Below are 11,427 nucleotides of genomic sequence, written 5' to 3' on the forward strand. Positions count from 1 at the left end.
AGGGTGTTCAAATACTTATTTTCCTCACTGTAAGTATGAAAATAACTAATGTGTTAAGAAATACGGCAGAGGAAGTAATAGGAAAAAAGAAAACTATAAGTAGTAGAAAAGCAGTCCCGTGGTGGAATGAAAAATGTAGTAAGGCAGTGAGGGAAAGAAATAAAGCAATGAAGAAAGCCAGAAAATCTGTATTGTTTACTGATTACATTATTTTTAAGAGAGCTCAGGCTATGGTAAGGAGATAAATAAGAATAGCAAAAAGAAAGTTCTGGAGAGAATATTGCAATAGAATAGGGGAAGACATTGAAATAAATGATGTTTGGAACATGATTAGGAAGATGGGAGGGATCCAGAGAAATAATAATATTCCAGTTTTAGTAGGAAATGGGAAAATAGCGATAAAAGATAGTGATAAAGCAGAGATGTTAGTGGAAGAATTTGTAAAGGTGCATAGTAATGATAATATTACAGATAATATGAAGAAGTATAGGGAAAAGAAAGTGAAAGAGAATGAAAAGAAGATTCCATCAGGAAGTTGTCAGGTTTGGCATAGACGAAGCAGACAGAATGGTAAGTTAAATGCTTTAATTTGCAGAATGGATCGGTACAGCGAAACAGGTGAGTAAACAGTAAGTTGAATTTCAGATGATAGCTTAACTGAAGTGTAACCAAGTCTCTCTCTCTCTCTTTCTCTTGCAGATGATGATGAAGGAGTTCCTTAGAAGACGGAATGGTGACTGGCTGAGAAGATCGGGATCGAAGGTAGGTATACAGGTAAGTATGGCAGAGAGTCTGTGTCATGTATAGACGAGATCAGACAATGACTGAATGTTTGTAGCAGGTATATATGGGTGAACTGATGATGAGGTCCAGGTGACGGTGATTAGTAATCAGATGACAATGAGCGTGTGAATGACTGAGTAGGCGGAGTGAGGGAATGAGTGGAAGGAGATGGTGATGGAATCCTGACAGTACCCCCCCCTCCCGAGGCGGCTCTTGACGGCTGGGAAGAAGAGAGATGTTGCCGGCGGCGCGGTCGACTACGACCCCTGGGAGCTGGGCGGTCAGGATGGTCAGAATGGAACTGGGAGAGTAAGGCTGGATCTAGGATATCATCACGGAGCATCCAGGAACGCTCCTCTGGATCATAGAAGGCGTGCCACACCCGGGAGATGAATTGGGGTCCCCTGTCCGAAACGATGTCTTCTGGAATGCCGAAATTTCTGAATACATGATGAAACAATGCTTCAGCTGTTTCTAAAGCCGTGGGTAAACCAGGTAAAGGTATCAGCTTGCAGCCTTTGGAAAATATATCCACAACGACGAGCACACAGGTAAATCCACCGGATCTAGGAAGGTCAGTCATGAAGTCCACTCCGATGTGTGACCAAGGGCGTCTGGGTATAGGTAGTGGCACAAGATTACCCTCAGGTAGTTTCCTGAGAGTGTTGGTGATGGCGCAGACTGAGCAGCCACGGACGAACCTGGAGACATCTTCGGAGATGGACGGCCACCAGTACCGCTGACTGAGGAGCGAGAGGGTACGCTTGCTACCTGGATGTCCAGAGCCCGGAACTGTGTGAGCAGAGTCCAGAAGGGGAGTATGAAGATGTTGAGGTATGAAAGTACGCCCTTCTGGACCTCCCGGCGGAGCAGGATGGCGAGAATTTTCCTGAGAGATTTGCTGGTCGATGTCCCAGAGAATGGGACTGAGGATTAAGGCTGGAGGGAGGATGGTTTCAGTACTGAGGTCCTCTGAAGATGAATGATGGAGTCTGGAAAGAGTGTCTACCTTGCAATTCTTACTTCCTGGACGGTAAGTAACAACGAAGTTGAATCGAGTGAAGAAGAGTGCCCAGCGGGCCTGGCGAGGATTCAATCTTCTTGCCTCACGAAGATATTCCAAGTTGCGATGATCTGTAATTACTTCGAACTGGTGATTTGCTCCCTCCAGCCAATGTCTCCATTCTTCTAAAGCCAGTTTTATGGCTAGCAGTTCCCGGTTGCCGATGTCGTAGTTTTGCTCCGCCGGCGACAGCTTTTTGGAAAAGAAGGCACATGGATGGAGTCTGGGAGGCTCACCCTGCCGCTGTGACAGCACCGCTTCAACCCCAGTGGAAGATGCATCGACCTCAACGATGAAAGGAAGTTCTGGATTGGGATGGATGAGGATTGGTGCTGTCGTGAAGACTTCTTTGAGGCGATGGAAGGCTTGGATAGCTGTGGGATTCAAGGACAGAGACTTGGGTCGATTCTTTAATGAAGATGTGAGAGGAGCACTGATGAGACTGTAGTTCTTGATGAATCTTCTGTAGAAGTTTGCAAAACCGAGGAATCTTTGAAGTTCTTTGACAGATGTGGGTAATGGCCAGTCTTGGATTGTTTCCACCTTCCTCTGGTCCATCTGGATACCATGCTGATCTATGATGTAACCCAGGAACTGAACAGAGGTGATATGGAACTCACACTTCTCCAATTTCAGGTAAAGCTTGTGTTCTCTCAGTTTCTCTAGTACTTGAATGACATGACGATGGTGTTCAGCAATTGAAGATGAATAGATGAGGATATCGACAATGTAGACAATCACAAAGCGGTTGAGGTACTCACAGAACACTTCGTTCATGTACCCTTGGAAGACCGCTGGAGCGTTGGACAGCCCGAAGGGCATAACCTGATATTCATAATGGCCAGATGGGGTGACGAACGCTGTCTTCCACTCATCTCCATGCCGTATACGGATCAAGTTGTATGCACTCCGAAGGTCCAGTTTTGAAAATATGCGAGCCCCACGCACCTGCTCCAAGGCAGCTGGGACCAGAGGAAGGGGATAACTGTATTTGACGGTTTGAGAGTTGAGATGACGATAATCGAGGCAGGGCCTCAAGCCTCCGTCCTTCTTACCCACAAAGAAGAAACTTGAAGCGGCAGGGGAGGTCGATGTGCGGATGAACTGTTGTTGTAAAGCCTCCTCCACATACTCCTCCATGGCCTTCTACTCCGGGATGGACAGTGGATAGATACGACCTTTAGGTAGAGTGGCTCCAGGTAGCAAGTCGATTGCGCAGTCCCATGGCCGATGAGGTGGTAGTTTAGTAGCCAGTTTCTTGCTGAACACATCCTGGTACGCCTGGTACTCCACTGGAATCTCTACTTGATGCTCTACTTCAGGGCTCTCAACCGAGGTGGAACAAACAGGAACTTTGGACCTCTTCTGAGGCGTCGATGATGAAGAAGGGATTTTCTTGATGGATGATAGACAGGACAAATGGCAGGACTCACCCCAACGTAATACTTCACCAGATTTCCAGTGGAGCGTCGGCTGATGTTGAACTAACCAGGGGCGTCCCAGGATGAGCTCAGCGGTGGACTCCTCCAGCACCATAAAAGAAATCTCCTCTGAATGAAGACAACCAACACGCAGCGTCAGAGTAGGTGAACAGTGACGAATTCGACCCAGCGGTTTTCCCTGGATGGTTTGTACATGGAGGTCTTGAGAATTGCGATGTTTGCGGATGTTAAATTTTTGGAGAAGCTGTGTGGAGATGAAATTCCCCGCCGAACCAGAGTCAATAAGGGCTTGCGCTGAGACACAAATACGAGAAGTTAATACATGCACAGTGGTGCGATTTAAAGCTTCAATTTTAGGTGAGACTTGAATTGTGCTTACCGCTGGGCATGGAGGTCGAACAGGGCAAGAGCTGAGAAGATGATTATCAGATGCACAATAGAGACAGAGTTTATGAAGAATTCGTCGTTGACGCTCTGAAGCTGGAAGATGGGCGGAGCCGAGATCCATAGGCTCTGGTGCTGGAGGAGTGACTGATGGAACCGTGGGCGGAGGACATACAATGGGAGTCGGAGAATCACAGGCTGATAGTCTTTGCGAAACTCGAATGGATTTTTGAATTAATTTCTCAATTCCCAGACTGTCGTCGTAAACCACCATCAACTGATGAATGTTAGGGTTCAAACCATGACGAAAAGCTGTGATCAATGCTGCCTCATTCCAACCACTGGATGCTGCTAAAGTGCGGAATCGTAAAGAGAAAGTACTCACAAAAGATTGGCCTTGACGAAGATTGTAGAGTTGATCATGTACTGATAGATCGGCAGCTGTTTGACCGAAAACTTCTTTGAAGTGTTGTATGAAACCGGAGAGGGATTTGACGACTTCCGAATCCGAATTCCACAGAGACTGTGCCCACTGAAGTGCTTGCCCAGACAGAAGTGAAATGATGAAAGCAACACGAGCAGAATCGTTGATGAATTGATGTTCTTGCATGGAGAAATACAAAGATACCTGAAGTAGAAACCCACTGCAGTCCTCCGCCTCACCGGAGAATGTCGCTGGTCGGGCCATGGGACACGCTGAGGCAGTGAACGAAGCAACGGGCGCTTGAGGAAGTGAAGCTGAAGAGGTGTGTTGATGAATGGCGATCGGATTGACAGGTGAATTCGCTGTGGATTCCGAAGGATTCTGCATGGTGGTCTGATCTTCTGTCAGGTTTGGCATAGACGAAGCAGACAGAATGGTAAGTTAAATGCTTTAATTTGCAGAATGGATCGGTACAGCGAAACAGGTGAGTAAACAGTAAGTTGAATTTCAGATGATAGCTTAACTGAAGTGTAACCAAGTCTCTCTCTCTCTTTTTCTTGCAGATGATGATGAAGGAGTTCCTTAGAAGACGGAATGGTGACTGGCTGAGAAGATCGGGATCGAAGGTAGGTATACAGGTAAGTATGGCAGAGAGTCTGTGTCATGTATAGACGAGATCAGACAATGACTGAATGTTTGTAGCAGGTATATATGGGTGAACTGATGATGAGGTCCAGGTGACGGTGATTAGTAATCAGGTGACAATGAGCGTGTGAATGACTGAGTAGGCGGAGTGAGGGAATGAGTGGAAGGAGATGGTGATGGAATCCTGACAGAAGTAGGTTAGACTCAAAATTTACTTTATATGAGTTAAAGAGAACACCTGTAGGGGTTAAACATACTTCCCCAGGAAAGGATTAAATCTGTTATGAGATGATTAAGCAATTGTCAGATGTATCATTGAATATAATTTTAAGACTTTTTAATAAAATTTGGGATTCAGGGAATATTCCTGTGAATTGGAAACATGGAGTAATAGTTCCAATCGCTAAACCTGGAAAAGACCATTCCCAGCCAGTCAGTTATATACCTATTGCTTTGACATCCAATTTATGCAAACTTATGGAACGGATGGTTATGAATAGGTTGACGTATGAAATGGAGAGTAAAAGTATTCTGTCAACATGTCAAAGCGGATTTAGAAACGGGCGAAATACGATGGACTCAATTCTGAGTTTGGAGGCGGAAATTCGAAAAGCTCAAATTAATAAAGAAATGTTGGTGGGAGTCTTTTTCGATGTTGAAAAGGCTTATGATATGTTGTGGAAAGAAGGGCTGTTAATGAAATTGGAAAGTTTGGGAATTGAGGGAAAAATGTATAACTGGATTTCAAGTTTTTTGTTTTGAAGAACGATTCAAGTTAAGGCCATTGCACACCGAGTCCGAAATTCGCATCCGAATTTTTCGGACGTTAAAAAATAAATACGACCTCACGTAATGTCAATCACGCTTGCACACTGCCTCCGAAACTTTCGTCCGTAATAAAAATATTCGGATTGGCTTCGATTTTCTGTGCTTTTCGCATCCACAGGCAGCGTTTTGAGAGGATTTTTGACTATTCAGAGCCACCGTACAAGCGAACGACAACATCCAGAATGGCGTCTGACAAGTTGATACACTTGGTCTCGCAGCACAAAGCACTGTATGATAAACAAAATGCAGATTACAAAAACACTGAATATAAAGACAGATTGTGGCAGGTGATTGCTGAACAGCTTGGGAAACAGGATGGTAGGCATTAATTTCAAAACAAAGTGTGTATGAAAGCGTATTGTATTTTGTTCAAGTTAGCTATACTCTTTTGCTAATGTCATTCATTCGTAGTGAATAATGAACCAGGGTTTATTCATTCAATTGCTAGCATACTTGGACTTTAATAGAATACATGCAAAGCTCTGGTCACCTAAATTACTGCAATAATATAACAATATATATATATATTATGTTACAATACATGATATTAGTATATGATATTACATATTATGAATAAATAACTGCAATACATATAATATAATAACAATAATGTACCTTTTTTACATGATGTTAGTTGAAGCAGTGAAGAAAATTTGGCGAAACCTGCGGGACACATATGTCCGCTATAAAAAAGAAGGACAGGGCAGAAGTGGACAGGGAGCCAGCAAGAAAAAGAAGTGGGTCCATATGGACTCAATGTCCTTCTTACAACATTCATTGGCAAGGAGAAGGTAATGTTACCCTATCCATAAATGCACCATAGAAAGCTTGCAGAGTGCAGTGTAGCCTATCATTTCATAACTCAGATAGCCTACTTTCAACAGGTCAGATGGTAATATCCAGATGGACGATGATGATGAGGAGGATGAGAATGAGAATGGAATAGGGGAAGATGATCAAATGCAGACAGAGAAGGAGAGAGACAGCGTAGTGATGGAGACAGAGAGAGAGGGCAGCACAACTTCTTCAGATAGCTGCGGTGCAAAAAGCAAGAAGATGCAGGCAGAGAGTGAGGACAACTTAGAGAGGTACTGTCAATGGAGAGAAGCAAGGGATGAAAGGAGAGAGAAGGAGAGAGAGGCAGAGCGACAGCAGCATCAGGCCTGGCAGGACCTGCAAAATGATGAGGTGTCCACCTTTCTCTCCAGCTTGGCCCCCAGCATGAGGAGACTCACCCCAGAGAAATGATCCTATCTAAAAATTAAAATGCAGGAATTGGTTCACAATGTTTCATTTGGAGGGGTTTACTATCAGCAGTTTTCCCAGGATCCAAACTACCGTTCTCTGTAAATAAACTAGTTTTTGTACATGCTTAAATATTTTTTCACAACCATTAAGTGTTAAAGTAATTATTAAAATTAAAGTAATTATTTTGATGCATTATTCTAGTTTAACTGGGCTTAAGAGGTTCATCTAAAATTTCAGTTTAAATTATTATTATTATTGATATGCAGAAACACATTTTAAATGTTTACTTGATTTGATTCTGTTCTTCTGGGCAGCAAGTTCTTTTAAAAGCAGAATAAACAAGAAATGATTCATTCAACTGTCTTAAGTTGTTTTTCTATATATATTTACATGTTTATTATATACATATTGTATAACAATACTACAATACAAAAATGAATACAACAAAAACTACAATACAAAAATTAATACATATTGTATGTACAAAAAAATCATGTTTTACAGAGTATAATGTATATTTAACAATCTGTGGATCAGTGTTGCATTGAATGTAATAATAATAATAATAGTTTAAGTAATAATGTTAACTGATTGTATATATTTGGTTGTGTTTACAAACTACACTGCATACACAAATGCATACATAATACACGACTGAGGTCTATACGTTGTGATTGGTTGTGTGTGTCTACAATCTGAGTCCACGACGCACACGTTCATACTGCCATGGTACCTCGCCACCAGGTGAGACAAAATATTTTGTGTATGTGTCTCTAATGTGGAGAGCCTCTTCAGATGCGCGGTTGCCCCTTGGCCTCTGAAGCTCCTGTAGACAGGCATTGCCACTGCCAGCATCGTCAACATCAAAGCTTTCACCCAGGCTGGCTTGTCCCACAACTTCATGGCGCAGGTAGTTGCATAAGATACAGGTTGCCTTGATGATGCTGTCTGACAGGTCAGGGTTCACCTCCATTGGCCTCTTGTAAACCCTGAATCTTTGAGTCAAAATGCCGAACGCATTTTCTGAGATGCAAAGGGCTCTTGACAGGCGGAGGTTGAAGATGCGCTTGTCTTCTTCAAAGCGCTTTCCACCGTAGGGTCGGAGCAAATAAGGCTTCATGGGAAAGGCCTCGTCTGCCACGATAACATGGTTGACCTTCCCCAATTCAGGCGCAGATGGGAGCTCCAATGGGGGTGGAACATTCAGGGTCCCACGCTGGAGGGCCCGTCCCAGTGCAGAATCTGCAAAAATGCCTCCATCGCTGTTCCCACCATAGCTCCCCACATCGACGGCCAGGAAACGGTAATCAGCATCTACTAATGCGAGGAGGACAATGGAAAAAGTGCCTTTATAATTAAAAAAAAGGGAACCTGTGTTTGCAGGGGCCTCTATCTTGACATGCTTCCCATCGAGAGCGCCAATACAATTAGGGAAGTTCCACTTCTCATTGAACCTCATCGCCGTGTGTTTCCAGATGTCCTCTGTTGGAGTTGGCATGTAGGTGTCCTTGAGCTGCAGCCAGATTTGGTCACAGGTCTCCCTCACAATCTTCCCTACAGTGCTGATGCCCAATCTAAAACTGCTGGCGATGGTGGTGAATGAGTCCCCAGTGCTCAGATACCTAAAATTATACATATATTATTATAGAACATGAAATGATGTGGTTTTGTATGCTGTTTTCAATAATGTGTGTGTGTGTGAGGCCAGGGGGAGACAAGCCAAGGCTCTGGGAAGAACAGCTCGTTCCGCACATGCGCAGTCCTTTCACTTTCGGTTTTCAATTCGATCAAGTGTTTACATGTTCTCTCGATCGTATTAGAAAAGGATTATAAACCACTCCTTTCAATTTGATCGAAATTTCGGATCGATTAAGGTGTGATTGAGCAGCCAATTCGAATACTAATATATTATTTGGTTAAAAAAATAAAGCCTGTAGGCTACAGCTGTTCTGTTTGCCCAGTGCTTCCGCCGGCCGGCCGTGTGTGTGTGTGTCTGTGTGTGTGTGTGTGTGTCCATACCTTAGACATACTGCCAGTTTCTGTTCAGGATGGATTGGTTCACGATAATTGGTGGTCTTCTTTTTAATATGTGACTCCAGTATCGCTAGCAAATCGTCAAACTGTTCCACTGACATTCTGAAGTAAATTTTAAATCGCTCGGGATAATTTCGTAACTCCTTAAAGGGACACTTTACCTCTGGAAAGATTAATGTGTATTTAAAATAGGTCATTTATGTAGAAGAAGTGTGAAATTATTTTTGAATTTTGAGCTTTCTAGACTAAGGAAAGCCAGAAAATGTATTTTTGGCTTATGTGGATGAAAGACAACAACTCCCAGAATGCACTTGCTTCGCTGCCCTAGGAGGCCACTCCCAAGCCACGCCTACCGGTAAGAGAGGGCAGTTGACAACAACAAAGCTAAGCTACTAGCGAGTCTCCGTGATGAGTTTGCCCGGGATTTCGAGATCGCCCAAAATGTCCGGGATTCGGCTTTTGCGTTCTACAGTCGCCATTCATCATGTTTACTGTGGCGAGCAGGACGAGGCTGAGGGGCACGGGAGAACGGCGCGAGGCCGGTGGCGTCATTACTGAGACGCACCGGTCTCGCATCTCTCACGGAGGAGCGGGAATTTTCTTAGCAATGTTAAAACGCACATCAACCGATCACTTGTTTAGCGTTCATGTAAACACTACATTCAGATTCACCAGTCGGAATGAATTCAGTTAGATTGAAACAAAAGGTGTGCATGTAAACAATGAATGGCGACCGCAGAAAGCAAAAGCCGAATCCCGGACATTTTGGACGATCTCGACGGCTGGACATGTCCGGGAAAAAAAGGATGGCATTGGAAATCAAACGCACTGGCACTGATCTGTGATAGGTCTGTTAGCGCATTAGGTCCAACCCCCTATGGGCGGGTTTGAAAGGGTGTACTAGTGCTTGAACTTGAACTAGTGCTTGTAGTCTCAACAGAAATCCCCCCCTCTTACACTTCCTCCGACAATGACGCAAAATGACGATTTTTGCGTCATTGTGGGAGGAAGTGTTAAGAGGTAAATACGGATTTCTCCCGTCTCAGGGGAAAATGAGAGAGTGTTGCACGACCATTCAATAGTATGACTGGGTTTCTAACAATGCAAAGCTTAATGCAAACGGGTGGAGTGTTCCTTTAATTAGGAGGTGAAACTCTCCTTCCTCTCGCCGCAAAGTCAGAATTGGATGGACCCAATATTTCCTCTTTCTTTTCTTTTTAAGAAGAGACAGGGCAACAAAATCATCCTCTCACTGCTTGACGAATCCATTTTGTATTGTTTGCGTTTTTTTCCGCAAATGTGTAAAAAATACGCATCGGACTCAGTGTGCAAGGTTTCTGTGCGTGACGAATTTTTAGGCTGACGAACACGAAAAAACGCATACGAAAAATTCGGACTCAGTGTGCAATGGCCTTTAGAGTGGGGTCTGCATATTCTAGGATTCTCTCAATTGAGAATGGAACTCCCCAGGGAAGTGTGAGCAGCCCTATTCTTTTTAACTTAAAGGAGCTGTATGTAAGAAATGTATTTCAATTAATCATAAAATGGCCCTGATATGTCACTAGACATTAAGAAATCATGTTCATTTCAAATACTTATATCACTGACAACAGTAGTACGGCCAGGATATTGTCATTTAAAAAGTGAAGTTGCAGCCCTCAACTGATGTTGATGTTGTCATCTTGTGTTTTGGCCTGAAGCGCCACCCTCCACCTATCTACCAATCACAAAGTCAGTAGTGTTTCGGCATCCGGGTTGCCAGCTCAGCTCTAGTTACCACAGCTGCAGCTACAAACGTTCGTGCTGGATCCTGCAGCCTATCTGGCAACCTCGAGTCAGGGGGGAGGGGGAGGGGATACACTGCTCTACAGTAATTTGAAAATGATTGCAGTACCAGTTTTGGCCACAATCTTACATACGGCTCCTTTAATGATTAATGACATATTTAGTAATATTGAGACTGGAATAGGAAGATCATTGTATGCAGACGACGGGGCATTGTGGAAAAGGGGGCGTAATATGATATTTGTAGAAAATAAAATGCAAAAACCAGTGAAGGAGGTGGAGAAATGGGCAAATAGTTGGGGTTTTCGGTTTTCTGTGGTAAAAACACAAGTAATTTGTTTTTCAAATAAGAAAAATAATCCTATGGTAAATATTAAAATGTATGGTAATCAGCTGGAACAAGTCAAAGTAGTGAGATTTCTGGGTATGTGGATGGATTCTAAATTAAATTTTGGAGTTCATATTCAGAAATTGATAGAAAAGTGTAAAAAAGGAATAAATGTTTTAAGATGCTTGTCAGGTGCGGATTGGGGGGCAAGTTGCCAGTCACTGAAAAGAATTTATTATGCAGTGATCAGGTCAAATATAGACTATGGAAGTATGGTATACAGTTCTGCGAATAAAACTTTACTTAAAAAAATACAAGTAATACAAAATCAGGCCTTGCGAATTTGTTGTGGAGCATTTAGATCTTCTCCGGTAGTATCACTACAAGTTGAATTAGGAGAATTACCGTTGGAACAACGCAGACTTCAATTGAGGATGAGATACTGGTCTGGTGTATGTGGACA

The 11,427-nt window shown here is 43.3% G+C and overlaps 2 protein-coding genes across 2 annotated transcripts; one reads left to right on the forward strand and one right to left on the reverse strand.

Annotated features, from left to right (window-relative positions):
* The first annotated feature begins 5,522 nt into the window (after window positions 1–5,522).
* On the forward strand, window positions 5,523–6,902 carry LOC311082638 (uncharacterized protein). The gene is made up of 3 exons (XM_084113586.1): window positions 5,523–5,887; window positions 6,204–6,360; window positions 6,454–6,902. Exons 1-3 carry the CDS (start codon window positions 5,752–5,754, stop codon window positions 6,815–6,817), a joined length of 657 nt encoding a protein of 218 aa, XP_083969712.1. The 5' UTR covers window positions 5,523–5,751; the 3' UTR covers window positions 6,818–6,902.
* Window positions 6,903–7,505: 603 nt separating this feature from the next.
* Window positions 7,506–8,952, reverse strand: LOC311083758 (uncharacterized protein; the record flags this gene model as incomplete). The annotated part of the gene is made up of 2 exons (XM_084115513.1): window positions 7,506–8,439; window positions 8,837–8,952. The coding sequence occupies 2 exons, from the start codon at window positions 8,950–8,952 to the stop codon at window positions 7,506–7,508; spliced, it is 1,050 nt and encodes a 349-aa protein (XP_083971639.1).
* Between the last annotated feature and the right edge of the window lie 2,475 nt (window positions 8,953–11,427).

The sequence above is a fragment of the Abramis brama genome (assembly GCF_963993115.1).
Source record: "Abramis brama genome assembly, chromosome: 5".
Classification (NCBI taxonomy): Eukaryota; Metazoa; Chordata; class Actinopteri; order Cypriniformes; family Leuciscidae; genus Abramis; species Abramis brama.

Coding starts and splice junctions, on each gene's coding strand:
- LOC311082638 (XM_084113586.1), top strand. CDS start 5,752: ATGGCGTCTGACAAGTTGATACACTTGGTCTCGCAGCACAAAGCACTG. Junction 5,888..6,203: donor ACAGCTTGGGAAACAGGATG/GTAGGCATTAAT, acceptor ACATGATGTTAG/TTGAAGCAGTGAAGAAAATT. Junction 6,361..6,453: donor CATTCATTGGCAAGGAGAAG/GTAATGTTACCC, acceptor TACTTTCAACAG/GTCAGATGGTAATATCCAGA.